This window comes from Rhinopithecus bieti, unplaced genomic scaffold, assembly GCF_001698545.2.
Source record: "Rhinopithecus bieti isolate Rb0 unplaced genomic scaffold, ASM169854v2 scaffold_24049, whole genome shotgun sequence".
Taxonomy (NCBI): Eukaryota; Metazoa; Chordata; class Mammalia; order Primates; family Cercopithecidae; genus Rhinopithecus; species Rhinopithecus bieti.
The window spans coordinates 128,937-150,080 of NW_016811256.1; the positions used below are offsets into that span (position 1 = coordinate 128,937).

Genomic DNA, 21,144 nt, shown 5'->3' on the forward strand with positions numbered 1-21,144 from the left:
TTAATTAACATCTATAGGCTGATGACTCACAAACATCTCTCTTCTAGGCCCCATTTCTGCATACCTGCTGCATGCCCGCTGTTTACTGTATAGCTCGCAGACCCCTTATCATGTGCAAACCTGATCTCATCATTCCTTCCTCCCTCAAATGACCATCCCCACTCAGTTGCAAGCTGTAATCCCAGAAATTAACTATAACCATTCCCTTCTCCACATATCCCATAATCCAAAAATCCCTTGGAACCTGTTGGTTCTATCTTCTCTCCAGCAATCTCTGATATCCCATCCCCTTTCTCCATCAACATCTGCTGTTGCCCTCATCTACCATCTTTTCACATGAATTTTTGCAAGAGCCTCCTAACTTTTCTTTCTACACTTCTCTTCCCTCTTTCAATCCATTCTTTTCATTGCAGTAATAGACAGCTTCCTAAAGTACAAATCCAACTATGTCACTCCCTGCTCAGCATTATTCAAATGCCTTCCATTTTCCTTGAACAAAATCTTTTATTTTTAATGAGGCTTATGAGATCATAGCCTGACCTCCCCAAGCCTCCTAGTCTCATCACCTGTCCCATTTCCCTAGCCCCCTCACATTTTGAGTTTCAGCCATATTGAATTTCCTGTAGTTCACTAAAGACACTACATTTTTCCATGCTTCTGGCCCTTTGCAAATACTGCTCTGCCTGCCTGAAAGGCCCTTCACTTCCTTCTCCTCCTGGCTTATCCCTTCCCTTCCTCATATCTGGTCTCAAACCCTGCCTTTAATGACTCCACCAGGCAGGCTTGAACTCTGTGTTTCATTGTTGTCATTACCTCTTCCCTGTCTTGTCTCCCTAAACCACGCTGGGACCTCCTTGATGGCAAGAGTGCATATTACTCATCTTTGTAACTCAGGGTCCCACACAGGTGCTTTGCTGTGAACAAAATGAATGAATACATGGGTACCTCACAGCACATCCCTCACCCGCGTTCACTCTTCAGAAGACCGACACCTAGTCTGAGCTGCCCACATAATTAAGAAATTTTCACACTACCCACTTACTCTGCTGGAGACACTTCCACTTCCCTCACCTACAACTTATCCTTCCTTCGTCTCACTCAAACCTCTTCCTCACCCTTATCTGTACTTTATCTTTCATTCAGTTAGCAAATATTTAAGAAGTACCAGAAGTTTGCAGACCCAAATCCATTGAGCCAGGTGTCTACTGAGGCTCTGGGAAGGGATGAAAGAAGCAGAAACTGTGACCTGTCACAGAAGCTGTGCCAGGCTACAAGGCATTACAGTGCCTCACCAGATTCTTTCCCCAGAGGTGTCCCAGACTGCTCCTTCCTTTAAATGCCCTTTTACCCTGCGGACTCACCCGCCCTGAGCCCTCCAACTCCTGGCATCCTGGCCTCAGTCCTCCCCATATTAGGTTCCTTGATTCTTGTACCTTTTTCCTCTTCCCTGTCCTGCCTGTCAGTGGCAACACAGGCAAAACTGGACTCTCTCTTCTCTGATGCCCTGGTATCTGCTAGCAAAAGCTCCTCCCAGGGGTTCACGCTATTGTCTCCCAGCTTCTTCCCAGCTTCCTGCTGACCCTCCTTCCTTCATCTTCCCGTATCCATCTTCCCTAGGTAACCTTCTGACACCGGGCACTTTCAACCACTGCCACTTGGGAGGGGCTTCCATTTCCCTGTGTCTCCTGGTGAGAGGGCACCTCCTCCAGGAGGTCCACCTAGAACTTCCAAGCCCTTCTCTGCTCACTTAGTATGCTGCGATGTCCTTGTTATTTTTTTCTCTTTCTAAGCTACTGGATGGAAGAAGCTTGTTATCTCTCAGAGCCTAGATCACACCTCTCTATGGATGGTGTGAAAGAAAGAAGGGAAGGAGGAAAGAGAAGAAAGAAGGGAGAGGGAGCCACACTTTAGACTTTCCAGCCACACTATTTATGGCCTGGATGACTTAGCTTCTTTGAGCTCCCCTTTCATTAGGTGAAAAGGGAGGTAGTAGTATCTCCTTAAGAGAGTTGTTTTGGGGATTCAGAAGGAAAATTATTAAGTGTTCAACTATTAACTTAGTTAATTTTACTTCTAACATCTCAGCCCCTCTACTATGCTGTCCTACCCTCAGCCTCCCACTTTTCCAAATTTGTTCTTCTATTTTGACATCTCTGGTTGCTACATCTCCAACTTTTCTGCTAGCTCTGGCCTCATTGACCTCTTCTACAGCCTAGACCCTGATTGTCAGGGTCAGAATTTAGGGCACCTTGCTGAGTGTCACTACCCCGTGCCCCAGCTCCCTCACCCTGCCCTGCCTATCCCTGCCAAGTCTCCCTACCTGTGAACATCATGAAGGAAAGGACTTGATCTGTCCATGTCACTTCTATCTCTAGTGCTTAGTATGGCATTTGGCACATGGTAAGTCTTCAACAAGTATTTGTTGAATAACAGATTTATCATTGAATCACTTCACATGCATACCCTAGGACCTCCTCTCCCCTCTCCATTTTTTCTTTGTCTCCTGGAGGCCTCCAGTCATCCTCCATGTTCCGTCCCCTCTCTTACCACCTGTCCCCATGCTCACCTGACCCTCTACCTGGACTGACAATTTCTCAACATTGAGCTCCTCCTCCTCTCACCCACCCTGCACACACTGCCAGATGTATTCTCCTAAAACAGAACTTTGATCATTCTCCTTCCCTGCTTTGCTGCCTGACCAGTTATATGACCTTTTATCTGGGCATCCTGAGCCCTCCAGCAGAGCAGCAATGTGGTCTAATAGAAAGCACTAGCTTTGGAGTCTGTCAGAACTGCATTCTAGATCATTCTAAATATCTCTCTGCTACCTTCTTTGAGCCCTCAGTTTCCTCATCTCTGAAATAACACATTGCAGAGTTACTGTGTGTGTGTGGCACACAACAGCAGCAGCTAACATTTAATGAGCATTCACTGTTGCTGGACATTGTGCTATGTTTATTGTTAGAATTATTTCATTAACTCTCATATCAACCATTTAAGGTAAGCACTTTAAACCCCAGAGGTTTAAGAGGAAACTAACACTTAGAATGTTTAGTAACTTGCCTAGACTCATGCTTAAGTGGTCGAGTCAGGATTTGAACTCCAGCCTGACAGTCAAGCCTGCCTTCTTAACCACTATAATAATATCTCATGCTCACATACTTATGAAGTTTACTATGTGCCAGACACTGCTCTAACAGCCAAATACAATGTAGTAGGTATTATTATTGTCCTTATTTATAAATGAGGAAATGGAAGCACTGAGAAACTAAGTGGCTTGCCCAAGGTCACACAGCCAGTAAGTGAAACTGGGAACCAAATCCAGCTGGCTTGGCCCTGGAGTCTGCATCTTAACCACTATCCTGTCCTGCCTTGCTATGATATATTGTCTCCCTGTTCTAGGGGTGTAGTAAGCATGTATTGGTGAATGAATCCGTGCTGATGTCTGGTCTATGGCTAGCTACTGGTTGATCCATTCTTTCTCATTTCCCACTGCAAGAGGCTTGCACCCTTAGTACTCTTCTGACACAATTTTCTGCATGATCACTAGAGACTGCCTCACTGCTAAATTCGGTGTCCACTTCTCAGCCCCTATCTTACTTGAATTCTCAGCAACATTGGACATTATCGATCCCTTTCTTTTTTTGAAATGTTTTCCCCCTTAACTTCTGTGATACTGTCCCCAGGAAAAATAAAGATCTCTTCAACCTGCCGCTTAATGTAACTAGTTCTCAGGGTTCTGTCCAAGACTCTCTTCTCACGCTACACATTCTATCTGATGGAGTCTCTAAGGCCACAGCTTTCAGTTACCCCATGACGTCCAAATCTCCAACCCTGGTCTCTATGCTAAGCTGCAGGCTTGCAAACCCAACTGTGCTTGAATATCTCCACATGGAGATCCCAACAGTCACCCCCCAAAATGGTTTTTCCTCTGCAGTGTCCGAATGGAACCACTTTAGTAACCTGGCCGGAACCCTGGTAGGCAGGCTGCAGTCTAGAGTCCTTCCACTCCCTCATCTTCCTGGAGAGTCAGTGACCAAGTCTTCTCACCTTCACCTCCTCACATCTGTATCCTCAGCCTTACCGCTGCCAACCCAGACTCTCCCAGAAGCCTCATTCTTCACCTCCCTCCTCCAGATTATCTTCCTTTTCAGGCTTCTGTTGTCCTGCCAGGACTCTGTCGCCTCAACTTCCCTGTAATTTCTTATTCTCTCCATCTATCCCTCCTCCCTGAGGAGGAGGGAAATCTCAGGCAACATAGACTACATAGTCCTGGGACCAAATTAAGGCTGTGTTAACTCAGGAAAATTGTTTCACTCTGAGTCTCAATTTCCTTGTTTAAAAATGGAAGCCGGGATTCCTTCCTCACAGGGTTGTTATGGTGATTAAATGAGATACTGTCTGTGAATTGCTTGGCACAGGGCCCAGCACACCATAAAAGCTCAGAAAATAGACTTTTCCTCTGCCTCTTCTGCTCACATCTGTCCTCAGCCTCTCCCTGGAGTACTTCCTGGGAACTAGTCCTCAGGAGGGACAGAGCCAGGCCCGGGCACTGCTCTGGCCACCGTCCTATGGGGCTGTCCCAGGGATATCCAGGGAAGCTAATTTGTCAGCTGTCTCCTCCTCCCTCCTGAGCCCCCTCCTCCTTCCTCCAGCTCTGGCTCAGCACGCACCGGTGGGGCTGGGGCTGTTCCTGCCTCAACTCACCTCCCCTTTCTGAGTTAGCGCCGCTCCCTTTTTCCTCTGCCATACACAGTCACTCTCCCTCAGTCTTGCTCCCTGTCATCCCCCTACCGGAACCTCTTCCCACTTCCTCTTTCCTTTATGCCTGGCCCTGTATCCTCACCCCTTTGCTCACTGAGGCTACCCTCTTCTTCCTCCACTTCTAGCCTATCTGCCTTTCGTGGCGCCCCTCCTCACCCCTGTTGTCTTTCTGCCCCTTGCTGGCCCTGGGACAGGAAGTTGAGGGAAGAGGCCTGGGTGGTGCCAGCTCCCCCAGCCTGCTTCCCCTTCAGCGTCTCGGGTCACTCCTCTACTTCCTCCTGGAGCACCCCCTTCCCTTGTAGTCCCCCTGCTCCTCCCCACCAGCCCACCTCTCTTTCCTCTCCCATGTTCACCCTGCTTCCAGGTCCTATAGACACAGAGGCTGGGGGTGTGAGGGGGGCTCTGTTAGTGAGGGAGGGGGAATTGACATCACGTTTCAGGCCCCAATGAACAGTCTTGCCCCTCCCCTTCCTAATGAGAACCAGCTGTGGTTCCAGAGGCCCAGATGTGGGGATGGAGGAGGAGAGCAGGATGGAGTCAGAGGACCAAGTAGCAGGACTGGGGACAGAGTGAGGGCACGTAGCAAGGCAGAATCAGGTGGGAGAAGAGCCATGACAGATTTGGGGGAAGGAAGAAGACAGATCTAGGCAGGATGCAGCACATACTGGGAAAGAGACAAGACGGAGGGGCAGGCCAGATCTGGGGGAAGTGACGGGACAGACCTGGATAGGGAAAGAGACAAGAGCAGGGAGGAGGAGCCAGTCTCAGAGAAGAGGAGTGAGAAACACTGGACGGACTTGGGGAGATGGTGCAGAGGAGAGCTGGAGTGAGCATGAGACGGTCTCGGGAGAGAGTCTGGAGTTCGAGTTTGGAACTGGAAGCCTTGCAGCAGGAAGTGATGAGGCACAGTCCAGACAGAGGCCCCAGGGACCTGGAGGTCACAGCTGCAGCCGCAGAGCTGACCACGAGTGCCCCAGCAGCATGTGTGAGAGCATGCCTGTGTGTGGGTGGGTCTTCAAGTGTGAATGCATGCTCGCCTTGTCAGTCTGTGCATACGTGACACTGGGCCTGTGTATGTGGAGGGTGTGTGTGTGTGTGTATGTGGGGGCATAACAGAGGGTGTGAACATACCTCTTGGTGTGAGGGCCGTGAGAAAGTGTCTTTCTGTGTGTGTATTTCTCTGTGTGTGTGTATGTAAGCCTGCATATATGTGTGGGTGGGTTCCACGTGAAGGAATAGGTTCATCTGTGTGGAAAATGTGCTTCTGCATATATATGGGAAACGGTCTCTGTGTGTGTGCGCTGGCTGTGTATATGTTAAAGCAAGCCTCTGTGCACGTGTGTATGAGCATGTGTTGAATGTACCTGTGTGCATGTGAATCTGCCTGCATGAGAATGCATCTGCGTAAGCCTGACAGCGTGAGAGAGGGAGTGCCAGGCAGTGCATGGGGCTGTGACTTTGTGAGTGTGCACCTTTGTGTGTCCACTGTGAAAGAGTTCTGCAAGAGTTTGCAGTGGAAGGAGCACAGGTTGGGAGAAGGAGTTGTTTTCATACAGGGCATCTGCCTGGACCTGAGTCTCTCCTCTTGAAGGCTAATCATTCACCTGAGATTTATCTCATACCATTCATAGATTCCTTCATTCAGAAAACGTGTTTATTATGTACTATATGCTATGCTGCATGCTACACAAAGATGAATAAAATACAGTCTGGGCTGACAAACAGCTACTTGTCTGGGTAGGAAGACAGGTAACTATAATACAGAGTATGATAATCACATTGGCCTCACTATTATCTTCCCTCCCTCCAAACCATGACTGCTTTCTCTCCACTAACTGATTAAATCAATAGGGCCATTCTTACCCCTTGACTCTTAGCCCAGCCTTTGGGCCTAGACCCCTGATCTGGGCCCTGGAACCATCCTTGTACTCTCATCCTCTCCCCTCTTCGAATCAGGCCTGGGTTCACCTGACCTCCTTGTTCTGAATCCCTCTGACCTGTTATTCCATGCGGCACACATACAACCCCAGCATTCTGAAGCTGGGATGAAGGCAGAGAGGAGGCCTATCAGGGGATGGTGCTGGGAATTCATGAAAGAGAGTCTAGCAAATACCCAGCTCTGTGTTCCTTTCTTACATTGTTTCTAATTTTCACAAAACCCCACAGGATAGGTGTCACCATAGCCATTTTACAGATTACGGACATAATGCCCAGCCTGGGGCTCAAACCCAGTCCAAGCTCCAAAGCCCCTGCTCTTTTTATTGCTTCACACAGATGGGAGAGAGGAGGTGGGTCAGAAGTGTAAATAGGGGAGTCAGAAGCCCACCTCTCTTTGTGAAAAGGAGGTCCTACAGCACAGCAAATCTGTAAAGACCTGAGGACACATTTGTGTAGTCACAGGACTGACTAAGGTGCCTCAGGGTCCTGGGCTCACATGTTTGTGTATGTTGTCTCAGTTGGCATGACCATGGATGTGTCTCTATCAGTGTGTTATGTGAGTGTGATGGTGTGGAAGCATGAGACTCTGACCATTCATTTAGCACGGGCTGCCTGCTCTTGCTATAACTCTACTAAATCCTGGAGAATCAAGAGACTAACCAAGACCTGTCACTGCCCTCAAGGAGTCTTCAATCCAGTGCAGAGGGCAGACACATGAACAAATTGAGGCTGCTGTGCCATTTGTTGTCAGTGTTTACCAAAAGTAATGGGAGCCCAGTAGTGTGTATAATAGGCACTGCATGGGCAGGAGGGAGTGATTATGTGGAGAGGATTTTTAGAGGATATCTCATGACAAAACAGTAGCAAATACAAGGCAAGGAGTTAGGAAGCAGCAAGGAAGGAGCATGGTAATAGATTTCATGTTGGAGTGCAAGGTATGGTGGGGGAAGTAAAGGTGAGGGACTGTGGAGAAGTTGGCAGGGCTCAGATCATGAAGACATGTTAAGGAAGTTGGACTTTATCTTGTAGATCAGAAGTTCTATACCTAGTTAGTGTCCATGAACCTCTTGACACTGTAGACACAAGTTTGTGTGGTTGCCTTTCTTTCTGTAGAGGGGCATTTGTTTTCTGCCGTCAGTTATGGGAACCAGTGGAAACCTTTCATCAGGAGTGGTTTGGTGAGAGTTTTGTGGGTATCTCCAGTCAGGTGGAGATGGATCAGAAGGCCCAAGCCAGGAAGCGGAAGACCAGTGAGGAGCTGTTACAGGAATCACAAGGAGAGATGTTCGGACTGGGATGTGGCAGTTAGGAGAAACAGGAAAGACCTGAGACATGTCTAGTTGAAGTGGTGGGGTTTACGTGACTAATTGGAAATCAGGACTGAAGATAAGCAAGGACACAAGGAGAGCTTCTGGACTGCTAGTTGGATACCTGGATAGATGGTGGCCCTATTCACAGGAATAGGAATGGAGGAGAAGCAGTTTGAGGTGATGGCTGGGGTTACTAAAGCCCAGTATATGGCTGGACATGTGTCTCCAGAGCTCTTCAGAGCTGGAGCTGGAGATTGGAAAGTCATTAGCAAATAGATGGCACATAAAAAATGATTGATACATTTGAACTGAAGGCATGGGAGTGGGTAAGATCACCCAGGCAGAGTGTGGAGAGTGGGAAAAGACGCTGCCCAGGACTGAACCCCAAGAGCACCAATTGTGAAGGAGTAGGCAGAGGAAAAAGAACTTGCAAAGGAGATGGAGGAGTGGGCAGGGAAGCATGATGGAAATAAGAGGTGGGGTCACAATGTGAAACCTAAGAGAAGAGATTTTAAGGAGCCAGTGATCAGTGTTTCAGTGTTCCAGAATGACCCAATAAAAGGAAGATAAAAAGGTGGCCGCCAACGTAGAACATGAAGATGTTTGGAAGCTTAGTGAAAGCAGTGTCACAAGAGAGGAGGCCTCACTGCATAAAGGGAGGAGAGTGTGAGAAGTGAGAAAATGGGGGAAATGAAACAACCTTTCAGAAAGGGCTGTAGCTTCTGAATGTCCCTCTTCCCTCTGGTGACTACGTCCCATCTTCAGTCTTTGCTCTCACTTATCCACAGATTCTTCTCTCACTTACTCACTAAATTAAGGGGCTCTAGGGTGTTTCCTTCCTGATCTTAAGCATCATTTGAAACCCTGGCTCCCTTTGGACCCAGAGGAACCACCCCTCTTTGGTCCCTTGCCCTGCCTCTTTTTCTTTCTGAGCAGTTAAGGACACCTTTATCCAGCTGGTAGTTCAGGTCAGAAATGTGGGCATCATCCTTGACTTCTCCCAATCCTTCATCCTCTGCCTTCAAGCAGTCAGCAGGCCTGGCCTCTCTACCTCCTGAACCCCACCACAGACCTATCCACTTCTTGCCATGTTCATTGCTTACACTCATCCAAGTTACCATCAAAGCAGTGTCATCTCCTGGATGCCCATAAGTGCCTCCTCACTGTCCGATCTGCATGATCTTTGCTTTCCAAAGGACTGCAATAGCCATCTTCACAAAATATAGGTCATATTCTGGCACTCCTCCTTGAAGTGCTTTAGTGGTTTCCATTTGCCTTTAGGATAATGTCAGAATCTTTAATGCAGCTTACAAGTCCCTGTCTTGTTTCATACCCTCTGCCCCTAGCACTATGCTTCACACACATGCCCCCCTACCCCACCCCACCCCACCCTCAGACACTCTGAGCCCCACCTTGACTGTGGGTTCTAAGTCTTTCCACATTCTGCTCACTCTTCTAGAATGTCCTTCTCTCCTTTCTATATCCCCTTCTCTGACCACCATTGCCTAGCTAGCGCCTAGTCATTTAGATCTCAACTTCAATGTCACTTCTTAGGCAAAACATGGACTCCCTGACTCCCTGCCTGTGTTGCTTCTCTTATATCCCTCCTTGCTCTATGTACGTCTTCTTCACAACTCTTATCACACTTGTAATTACTTGTTCAACTCATGGACTATAAGCTCTCTGAAGCCAGAGACCATTTCCTTTATTCACTGTGGTATCATCAGTGCCTCCACATTGTAGGTGTTCAATCTCTTATTGAATGGAGAGGAGAGTAGGGAAGTAGAGCTAAGGGAACAACATCATTCCTTTCTAGCAGAGTTGGGGGTGGGGAGAGAGAGAGAGACTTGAGCATATGTAGTACTGATGGAAAACTCCAGGAGAGAGGAAAAGGTTGACAGTTCAGGAAAGGTTACCAAATACATGGTTATAGAGGCTGGAAGAAGCGAGTATTAATTCTGGATGAGAAGAAAATGAGAAAAGAATGTCCATATTTTTAAGCCTAGAAATAGGAAGAAGGGAGTTTGTGGGCATTCAGACCTAAAAAAAATAGGATGCAGAAAAATCTGCTGAGGGTAGGAAAGGATGGGATCTGCCAAGGAGAAGACTGGAGTGGCCCCATAGAGTCCTGAGGCAGAGATCCATGTGGCCCAAGATGAGTGTGAGTCAGCACAAGGGTCTGCTGGGGGCTGAGCATGTCTGAATATTGATGTGGCCTTGTCCACGTTATCTGGACTGTTGATCCCTCCTCTGTCATGACCTGTTTCCTTCTGTTTTCTCCCAGGTCAAGGAGTCTGAGCTGGAGGCACTGCCTCAGTGGGACCTGACCCAAAGTCTGAGGTCAAGCTGGGCCCAGAGCCTGGCCTGGAGCTGGAGCCCAAGGCACAGCTGGACTACCCTTGTCATGCAGAAGGAGCTGGGCATTGTGCCTTCCTGCCCTGGCATGAAAAGCCCCAGGCCCCGCCACCTGCTACCATTGCTGCTGCTGCTGCTGGGAGCTGGGGTGCCAGGTGCCTGGGCTCAGGCTGGGAGCCTGGACTTGCAGATTGATGAGGAGCAGCCAGCGGGTACACTGATTGGGGACATCAGTGCGGGGCTTCCGGCAGGCATGGCAGCTCCTCTCATGTACTTCATCTCCGCCCAGGAGGGCAGCGGTGTGGGCACAGACCTGGCCATTGACGAACACAGTGGGGTTGTCCGTACAGCCCGTGTCTTGGACCGTGAGCAGCGGGACCGCTACCGCTTCACTGCAGTCACTCCTGATGGTGCCACCGTGGAAGTTACAGTGCGAGTGGCTGACATCAACGACCATGCTCCAGCCTTCCCACAGGCTCGGGCTGCCCTGCAGGTACCTGAGCATACAGCTTTTGGCACCTGCTACCCACTAGAGCCTGCTCGTGATGCAGATGCTGGGCATCTGGGAACCCAGGGCTATGCACTATCTGGTGATGGGGCTGGAGAGACCTTCCGGCTGGAGACACGCCCCGGTCCAGATGGGGACCCAGTGCCTGAGCTGGTAGTTACTGGGGAACTGGACCGAGAGAACCGCTCACACTATATGCTACAGTTGGAGGCCTATGATGGTGGTTCACCCCCCCGGAGGGCCCAGACCCTGCTGGACGTGACACTGCTGGACATCAATGACCATGCTCCGGCTTTCAATCAGAGCCGCTATCATGCTGTGGTGTCTGAGAGCCTGGCCCCTGGCAGTCCTGTCTTGCAGGTGTTCGCATCTGATGCCGATGCTGGTGCCAATGGGGCTGTGACTTATGAGATCAACCGGAGGCAGAGCGAGGGTGACGGACCCTTCTCCATCGACGCGCACACGGGGCTGCTGCAGTTAGAGCGGCCACTCGATTTTGAGCAACGGCGGGTCCATGAACTAGTGGTGCAAGCACGAGATGGTGGGGCTCACCCTGAGCTGGGCTCGGCCTTTGTGACCGTGCATGTGCGAGATGCCAATGACAATCAGCCCTCCATGACTGTCATCTTTCTTAGTGCAGATGGCTCCCCCCAAGTGTCTGAGGCCGCCCCACCTGGACAGCTTGTTGCTCGCATCTCTGTGTCAGACCCAGATGATGGTGACTTTGCCCATGTCAATGTGTCCCTGGAAGGTGGAGAGGGCCACTTTGCCCTAAGCACCCAAGACAGTGTCATCTATCTGGTGTGTGTGGCTCGGCGGCTGGATCGGGAAGAGAGGGATGCCTATAACTTGAGGGTTACAGCCACAGACTCAGGCTCACCTCCGCTGCGGGCTGAGGCTGCCTTTGTGCTGCACGTCACTGATGTCAACGACAACGCACCTGCCTTTGACCACCAGTTCTACCAACCTGAGCCCCTGCCTGAGGTTGCGCTGCCTGGCAGCTTTGTAGTGCGGGTGACTGCTCGGGATCCTGACCAAGGCACCAATGGTCAGGTCACTTACAGCCTAGCCCCTGGCGCCCACACCCACTGGTTCTCCATTGACCCCACCTCAGGCATTATCACTACAGCTGCCTCACTGGACTATGAGTTGGAACCTCAGCCACAGCTGACTGTGGTGGCCACAGATGGTGGCCTGCCCCCTCTAGCCTCCTCTGCCACAGTTAACGTGGCCCTGCAAGACGTAAATGATAATGAGCCCCAATTCCAGAGGACTTTCTACAATGCCTCGCTGCCTGAGGGCACCCAGCCTGGAACTTGCTTCCTTCAGGTGGGTAGGCCTGGCACATAGCAAGATACAGTTGGGGGCATCTGAGAGCCACAGGGGACCTCAGAGCAGGAACAAAGTCTTACAAGGTCATCTATTGATGGTGACTTATGCTAGAGGGTTCTGCCCTATGTTGTAAGCTCCAAAATCTGTGCAGAGGGTGAGGGTTAATGAGAAGATGAGAAAGCAGGTGCAAGAGCTGAGGCAGATAGTCTTGGCAGGTGAGGAAATTAAGATTGGATCTAGTGGAGAAATGATTTGTGTTGTCAGGAAGTGAAAGTCTCAAAGCTGTTCTGCAGGGCAGAGATGGAGATTCTACATACTGATGTGGCTTCTGTTCCCCAAAGAAGACACCAGAATTTATGAGGCCCTCCATTTCTTGTCAAGTGCTGGGCTGTGCTGGAAGAAATCCTTATCCCTGCCCTCAGAGCTGAGCCTTAATAGGACACTTTGGATGAGACATGAGAATGAGCGATAGCAAGAATTATCTCGATATCCAGAGCAGGAAGTCCTCTCAGGGGAAGAGGCAGGAACCCCGGATAGGCTGAGAAGGACAGAGACTGGCTGCAAGTCAGGCCTGGAAAAGTGGAGGGAACATGAAACGGGAAAGGCACTCTGAGACCAGGCTGCAGAAGTCCTTGAACACCAAGCACTGAGGGGTTAGGACTACTTGGAAAGCAAAAGAGCTCACTGAACTTCTTTTTTTTGTTTTTTTTGTTTGTTTGTTTTTTTGTTTTTTGTTTTTTTTTGAGACGGAGTCTCACTCTGTCACCCGGGCTGGAGTGCAGTCGCGTAATCTCAGCTCACTGCAAGCTCCGCCTCCTGGGTTGACACCATTCTCCTGCCTCAGCGTCCTGAGTAGCTGGGACTATAGGAGCCTGCCACCACGCCCAGCTAATTTTTTGTATTTTTAGTAGAGATGGGGTTTCACCATATTAGCCAGGATAGTCTTGATCTCCTGACCTCAAGGAGCTCACTGAATTTCTTTGATCTGGGAAGGGAATGATCAGGTTTGGTTTTATTAAGTTAGCTATCTGGCTTTAAGGGTGATTGGATCAGCAGGTGTGTGAGAGATCGTTCCTTCATTCATATGTTCAAGATTTTATTTACATATTGTAAGCCTGGCACTGTGCTAAGCCCAGAGAACAAAGAAAAGAGACAGTCCTATTCCCAGGGTGGTCACAGTCTAGATAGGGAGACACATCAGTAACTAGTGCTGCAGCAGGTGGCATATAAATGCTGTGGAAGCCCAGAGGAGGGGCCTTGAAGGACTAATGAAACTTTGCCAAATGGATAATATGAAGTGTGCAGACCAGAGACTCCAAGCCTAAGGAAAGAGCTGCTGAACAAATACCAGGACGTGTTCAGGAGATTGTATTGTTCAGGCTGGCATCAGCTGTACTGATGAGAAAGAGTCAGGGGAGATGAGACAAGACAGTAGATAGGAGCCAGGTCACAAATTCAACTTTATCTTTAAAATCATAGGGAGCAAGTGAAGGACTCTAAGCAAATCTGATATGTCTTTTAGAAAGATTGCTTTGACTGCACTGTGGAGTATGGCTGCAGAAGAGAGGATAGCGGGCAGGGAGTCCTCTTAGGAGGCTGGTGCTTGGTGTCCTTATGTCACCAAACTCCACCAGACTCCTGAACATCTCCTCACGGCATAGACTTCCAGGCTAGCTCTGGGCCTGGCTGACCTCTTGTCCTCTGGCCAGACTGTGCATATTTTCTCGCCTGCTGCTGTGCAGCTCCACCACCCACTCTTCCATGTGTTTACTCTCCTTCTTGGCCAGGACCAATGGGCTATGGCTTCCAAACTTCTCTCCTCACTAGTGCCTGAAGCAAGAGGGCAACTCTCCAGGTGGTTTCCTGGAGTTTTTACTATTAGTAACCATAGGGAATGGGGGGTAAAAATGACCATTTGGGGTTTACAACTGTTTTTTTTTTTTTTTTTTTGAGACGGAGTCTTGCTCTGTGCCTGGGCTGGAGTGCAGTGGCCAGATCTCAGCTCACTGCAAGCTCCGCCTCCCGGGTTCACGCCATTCTCCTGCCTCCGCCTCCCGAGTAGCTGGGACTACAGGCGCCCGCCACCTCGCCCGGCTAATTTTTTGTATTTTTTAGTAGAGACGGGGTTTCACCGTGTTAGCCAGGATGGTCTCGATCTCCTGACCTCGTGATCTGCCCGTCTCGGCCTCCCAAAGTGCTGGGATTACAGGCTTGAGCCACCGCGCCCGGCTGTTACAAGAAGTCTTAATGTTTGAATTATTCAATATAAATGTATTGAATGTCTACCATGTGCCAGTCACTGTATTAGAGACATGGAATACAGTCATGAAAGCATCACTCCCCTCATCTTAAGGAGTTTATAGAGGGGAGATTCATGAGCAAAGAAATAGTTTCATTCCAATAAAAACATTTCCATTTGGGGATATATATGAGGTACAGATAGGCAGTATGAGTGCTTTCCCGAAAGAAGGGACCCTTGAGTTGAGACTTAAAGAATGAGCAATTTATGAGAGTATCAGATGGGGGAAGGCTTCCAAGCAGAGGTGAGGTGCACAGAGGTGTGGGAGGGCCCAGCTTGTTCAAGGGCCTACTAGGGGTTCAGGATATCTGGAGTTAAGACCGGAGATGGGAGGGTGGGGGATGAGAGTGCAGGGAGGCTCAGTCAAGTCAGAGGGTTTGAGCTTTTTACTATGGGGAATACTGAAGATTTTGAGTAGAGGAGCAATATTATCAGATTTGTTTATGCAAATGGTAGTCGATGTAGAGCAGTGGTTTATAACCATGGGAGACTTTGCCCCCCAGAAGGGATATTAGCAATATCTACAGAAATTTCTGATTGTCACAACTGGTGGTATACTATTGGCATCTAGTGGGTAGAGGCTGAGAATGCTGCTAACCATCCTGTAATGCACTTGACAGCTCCCATAATAAAGCATTATCTGGTCCAAAAGGTCAGTAGTGCCAATGTTGAGAAACCCTGGTGTAGAGTACAGATCAGAGGGTCAGACCTCTATAAGAAGGCAGTCAAAATAATGCAGGGGAGCAATAACTCAGGACAACTCAGGCCTAAGTCAGAATGGTGATAATGGTGATGGAGAGAAACAGACAAATAGAGTTAATGAGGACTTACTTAATCCCTGGTTGATTGATATAGCAGGTGAGAAAAAGGGAAGAACTGATTTCTGGCTTTAGCAACTGTGTGGATGGAAGAATCATTAGAGCAGGTTTGGAATGATCATGAGTTTAGTTTTGGGCTGGTTGGATTTAGGGTGCCTGTGGGACATCCAAGTGGAGGTGCTGAGCAGCCATCTGGATGTACAAGTTTGGAAATCTCAGAGGAGTGGTCTAGAGTGAAAGTATAGACGATGGTTGAAGTAAAAGACAAGGCCCTGAGAGAGTGTGTGAAGTGAGAAGAGGCCAAGGAGAGATTCCAGGGAACAGTGTCTAAGAACAGGCAGATAAGGGGAGATGGAGGAAGACTGGCAGTGGTGATGGGGGAAGCAGTGGGTGGAGAAGCAGGAAAAGTAGTGTCAAGAAGTCACAGCAGGAGAGATGGGCATGGTGATGCATCCTTGTAATCCAAGCCACTCGGGAGGCTGAGGCAGGAGGATTACTTGAGCCCAGTAGTTCCAGACCTGCCTGGACAACATAGTGAGAGACTGTCTTACAAAATAAATAAAGGCCAGGCACAGTGGTTCACGCCTGTAATCTCAGCACTTTGGGAAGCCAAGGTGGAAGGACTGGCTGAGGCCAGGAGTTTGAGACCAGCCTGGGCAACATACTGAAAACTGTCTATGCAAAAAATAAAAAAACTAGCCAGGCATGGTGGTGCACACCTGTAGTCCTAGTTGTTCAGGAGGCTGAGGCAGGAGGATTGCTTGAGCCCAGGAGTTCAAAGTTGCAGTGAGCTAGGATCACACCACTGTACCCCAGACTGGGCAACAGAGAGCCTGTCTCAAAAATAAAATTAAATAAATAATTTATGTTTTAAAAAGTCAAAGCAGGAGGTACACCTGGGAAGGAGGTTGGGATGGGCATATGGAGTAAGTTTGGAGGCTGGTAGGAAGTTTAGAGAGTTCACAGATAAATGTCTTTCTTTTCTCCTTGAAATAGTGTATCTGATGAGAGCAAAGGATGGGATGGGGGCAAGAGGAGAGGGATGAAGTTTATTATGGCTTTGGGGCAGAAGGGGAGAGGGAGCTGACCAAGGTCGGACTGAGATGCTGAGCTGAGAATCTGCTGAAAAAGGAGACTATATTTGCAGTGAAACCTCTGAGCAGGGGTTGTGCAGGCCAGGAAATTCACTTCTGCCTTGCTCATTTCCAATCAGTGGCCCCTGTGCCTTTTGGGTCACTTCCTGACAACTTCCCCGGACCACTGTTTATTGCTTTCTTCCTGCAGCGAGTCAGAGGGCAAAGGTCATTAACAGCTTCTGGAGATGGTGCCGCAGCTGTACTGCTGCCTGCCAGGATTGATGCAGAGGAAGTCTGTCTCCTGGGATATCCGGGCCCACAGCCACAGTAGAGAGTTGGAGCAGAAGCTGTTTCCAGGGTTCAGCCATGGCAGGGTCTCGGTGTCTCTCAGGAGGCTAAACAATGCACAGGTCATTTCTATCAAGGGTCTGGGCAACAATCAGCAGTCCTTGGCCAGCTTTCTCTCTAAGCACATTTTCTGGCTGAGAAAGGGGAACTCTCCAGCTTCCTGTTGCAGCATATCATGACCCTGAGGTCCTTATATCCACAAAGAGCACTTTGTCACAGACTACAGTTGTCAGTACCAGCTAACCCACTATCGAGGGCCTAATGTGTACCCAATGTATAAAACTTAGTGTGAAAGAAGGTTTTGTTACAAAGCGGGATGATCAGACTGTCGATTTACTCAGTGAAAAAAAATACGGGTAAAGCACCTACTGTGTACCTTGCACTGTACTAGGCAAACAAGAGGGGACACCACTCACCCCAGTCTCTCCCTAGGTGACAGCCACAGATGCGGATAGTGGCCTGTTTGGCCTCCTCTCCTATTCCTTGGGTGCTGGACTTGGGTCTTTTGGATCTCCCCCGTTCCGCATTGATGCCCACAGTGGTGATGTGTGCACAACCCGGACCCTGGACCGTGACCAGGGGCCCTCAAGCTTTGACTTCACAGTGACAGCTGTGGATGGGGTGAGTCAGTAGACCATGGGTAGGTTGGGATGTTGGGGTAGAGCACTCACCCGGGCCAGACAAGGCTCACCCGACCTGTGGCTGCATGTCCCACCAGGGAGGCCTCAAGTCCATGGTATATGTGAAGGTGTTTCTGTCAGACGAGAACGACAACCCTCCTCAGTTTTATCCACGGGAGTATGCTGCCAGTATAAGTGCCCAGAGTCCACCAGGCACAGCTGTGCTGAGGGTGCGTGCCCATGACCCTGACCAGGGGTCCCATGGGCGACTCACCTACCATATCCTGGCTGGCAATAGCCCCCCACTTTTTGCATTGGATGAGCAATCAGGTGAGGATCCTCCCATTCCTGGGGCCTTCCCCCAGGTCTCCCTCCCCACCTGCCTAAATGATGTCCTACCCACCTCTTCCATAACCTTTCTGGCCCTAGTAAGTTTCATTATATATTTCTGCTTCTATCCTTCCTCCCAGGGCTGTTGACAGTAGCTTGGCCCTTGGCCAGACGGGCCAACTCTGTGGTGCAGCTGGAGATTGGGGCTCAGGATGGAGGTGGCCTGCAGACAGAACCCAGTGCCCGAGTGAACATCAGCATTGTGCCTGGAACCCCCACACCACCCATATTTGAGCAACTACAGTATGTTTTTTCTGTGCCAGAGGATGTGGCACCAGGCACCAGTGTGGGCATAGTCCAGGCACACAACCCACCAGGTATCATTTAGCTTTATACCCACTTGGTGCTAGACCCAAATACCCCAGTATAACCCTCCAGCACCATCTGAAGGTACCTTAGAGTATCACAGCACAGATAGCCCCGGAGTATAAAACACTCTGGTACCAATGCCCAGCACCTTAGGCACGGTGCAGGCACACTGCTTCATGAGGCACAGGAATGTCACCTCAGTGCCAACCAACTTCTTTGCCAACCCCTACCCCTCCTCCTAATATTTTGAAAGGCATGGGTGTGGGCACTGCCCATTCCTTCTTGGGATCAGAATCTGGGTCCTGACTCAATAAGGGACTTTTTCCTGATCCCGTTTCGTCCTCCCTAGGTCGCTTGGCACCTGTGACCCTTTCCCTATCAGGTGGGGATCCCCGAGGACTCTTCTCCCTAGATGTGATTTCGGGGCTGTTGCAAACACTTCGCCCTCTGGACCGGGAGCTACTGGGACCGGTACTGGAGCTGGAGGTGCGAGCAGGCAGTGGAGTCCCCCCAGCTTTCGCTGTAGCTCGGGTGCGTGTGCTGCTGGATGATGTGAATGACAACTCCCCTGCCTTTCCTGCACCTGAAGACACGGTATTGCTACCACCAAACACTGCCCCAGGGACTCCCATCTATACACTGCGGGCTCTTGACCCCGACTCAGGTGTTAACAGTCGAGTCACGTTTACCCTGCTTTCTGGGGGTGGTGGAGCCTTCACCGTGGACCCCACCACAGGCCATGTACGGCTTATGAGGCCTCTGGGACCCTCAGGAGGGCCAGCCCATGAGCTGGAGCTGGAGGCCCGGGATGGGGGCTCCCCACCACGCACCAGCCACTTTCGACTGCGGGTGGTGGTACAGGATGTGGGAACCCGTGGGTTGGCTCCCCAGTTCGACAGCCCTACCTACCGTGTGGACCTGCCCTCAGGCACCACCCCTGGAACTCAGGTCCTGCAAGTGCAGGCCCAAGCACCAGATGGGGGCCCTGTCACCTATCACCTTGCAGCAGAGGGAGCAAGTAGCCCCTTTGGCCTGGAGCCACAGAGTGGGTGGCTATGGGTGCGGGCAGCGCTGGACCGTGAGGCCCAGGAGTTGTACATACTGAAGGTAATGGCAGTGTCTGGGTCCAAAGCTGAGTTGGGGCAGCAGACAGGCACAGCCACTGTGAGGGTCAGCATCCTCAACCAGAATGAACACAGTCCCCGCTTATCTGAGGATCCCACCTTCCTGGCTGTGGCTGAGAACCAGCCCCCAGGGACCAGCGTGGGCCGAGTCTTTGCCACTGACCGAGACTCGGGACCCAATGGACGTCTGACCTACAGCCTGCAACAACTGTCTGAAGACAGCAAGGCCTTCCGCATCCACCCTCAGACTGGTGAGCACAGAGACCCAAATCCTGAGACCCCATAACTTTATCCCCAGCCTGGTGAATATCCAGACAGTATTCCCAACCCCCAGCTCCCATCTCACCCCTGAGAATGAGGATTTAGCCCTGGCATTCCCTCCCCCACTCCCCAAACCCCAGCTTCTTAGGTGCAGGCCTCAGGCTCTGCATCCCTAAATATCTCATACATGATCCCCTTCTTGCACTCCCAGGAGAAGTGACCACACTCCAAACCCTGGACCGTGAGCAGCAAAGCACCTATCAGCTCCTGGTGCAGGTGCAGGATGGAGGGAGTCCATCCCACAGCACCACAGGCACTGTGCATGTTGCAGTGCTTGACCTCAACGACAACAGCCCCACCTTCCTGCAGGCTTCAGGAGCTGCTGCTGGCGGCCTCCCTATACAGGTATGTGAAGTGGCAGGACTTTGTCCTGAAAACTGTGAGAGAGAATAGGGATCTCCCCATAGAGCTGTAGACGTAGGTAAGAGACTGCCTCCTGGATCGGGTGTGAGAGCCGAAAAGAGGTTCTGCCTGCCCACAGGTGAGGGAAGCTTTATCCTGAGTTGTCTGAAGAACAGGAAAGAGACAACTAGGTGAGTTGTGTTCCCACAGGTACCAGACCGCGTGCCTCCAGGAACACTGGTGACGACTCTGCAAGCGAGGGATCCAGATGAGGGAGAGAATGGGACCATCTTGTACACGCTAACTGGTATGGGAGTGGAGAGAAGAGAATTGGTGGGTGATGGCATGCCCTCATGGCCTGCCCAACTCTGGGCCCCAAGCCCTCATCTTCCTCTGCCTGTCCCCAGGTCCCGGCTCAGAACTTTTCTCTCTGAACCCTCACTCAGGGGAGCTGCTCACTGCAGCTCCCCTGATCCGAGCAGAGCGGCCCCACTATGTGCTGACACTGAGTGCTCACGACCAAGGCAGCCCTCCTCGAAGTGCCAGCCTCCAGCTGCTGGTGCAGGTATGGCTGCCCTTCCCACAGTCTGCCCACCTCCCCTTGGCTACCGCTGTAGGTCCCCTTCAGTAGCTCCAGCTTCATGGGAGTCTTTGGGCTCCAGTAGTAGTAAGGTTACTCTGACCACTCTTTCCTACCACCTGGGAAGCCAGCCCAGATCTCCTTTTACACTGGCCCTCACAATTCTGTTCTCCCTCCCCGGTCCACAACAGGTGCTTCCCTCAGCTCGCTTGGCCGAGCCGCCCCCAGATCTCGCAGAGCTGGACCCAGCGGCACCAGTGCCTGTCGTGCTGACGGTGACAGCAGCTGAGGGGCTGCGGCCTGGCTCTCTGTTGGGCTCGGTGGCACCGCCAGAGCCCGCAGGTTTGGGCGCACTCACCTACACACTGGTGGGTGGTGCCGATCCCGAGGGCACCTTCGCGCTGGATGCGGCCTCAGGGCGCTTGTACCTGGCGCGGCCCCTGGACTTCGAAGCAGGCCCACCGTGGCGCGCGCTCACGGTACGCGCTGAGGGGCCGGGAGGCGCTGGAGCGCGGCTGCTGCGAGTGCAGGTGCGCGTGCAGGACGAGAATGAGCATGCGCCCGCCTTCGCGCGCGATCCGCTGGCGCTGGCGCTGCCCGAGAACCCGGAGCCCGGCGCAGCGCTGTACACTTTCCGCGCGTCGGACGCCGACGGCCCCGGCCCCAATAGTGACGTACGCTACCGCCTGCTGCGCCAGGAGCCGCCCGTG

General features: G+C 51.0%; 1 protein-coding gene across 1 annotated transcript in view; it reads left to right on the plus strand.

Moving 5' to 3' along the window:
- Positions 1–10,300: 10,300 nt before the first annotated feature.
- DCHS1 (dachsous cadherin-related 1) overlaps positions 10,301–21,144 on the plus strand; it is a 20,112-nt gene continuing 9,268 nt past the window's right edge. Inside the window, exons 1-9 of the mRNA XM_017893618.1 lie at positions 10,301–12,204; positions 17,181–17,369; positions 17,467–17,698; positions 17,839–18,075; positions 18,417–19,442; positions 19,664–19,857; positions 20,065–20,161; positions 20,262–20,419; positions 20,626–21,143. Coding sequence (XP_017749107.1) covers positions 10,417–12,204; positions 17,181–17,369; positions 17,467–17,698; positions 17,839–18,075; positions 18,417–19,442; positions 19,664–19,857; positions 20,065–20,161; positions 20,262–20,419; positions 20,626–21,143 — 4,439 coding nt within the window. The 5' untranslated portion in view covers positions 10,301–10,416. The remainder of the gene's footprint in view (positions 12,205–17,180; positions 17,370–17,466; positions 17,699–17,838; positions 18,076–18,416; positions 19,443–19,663; positions 19,858–20,064; positions 20,162–20,261; positions 20,420–20,625; position 21,144) is intronic.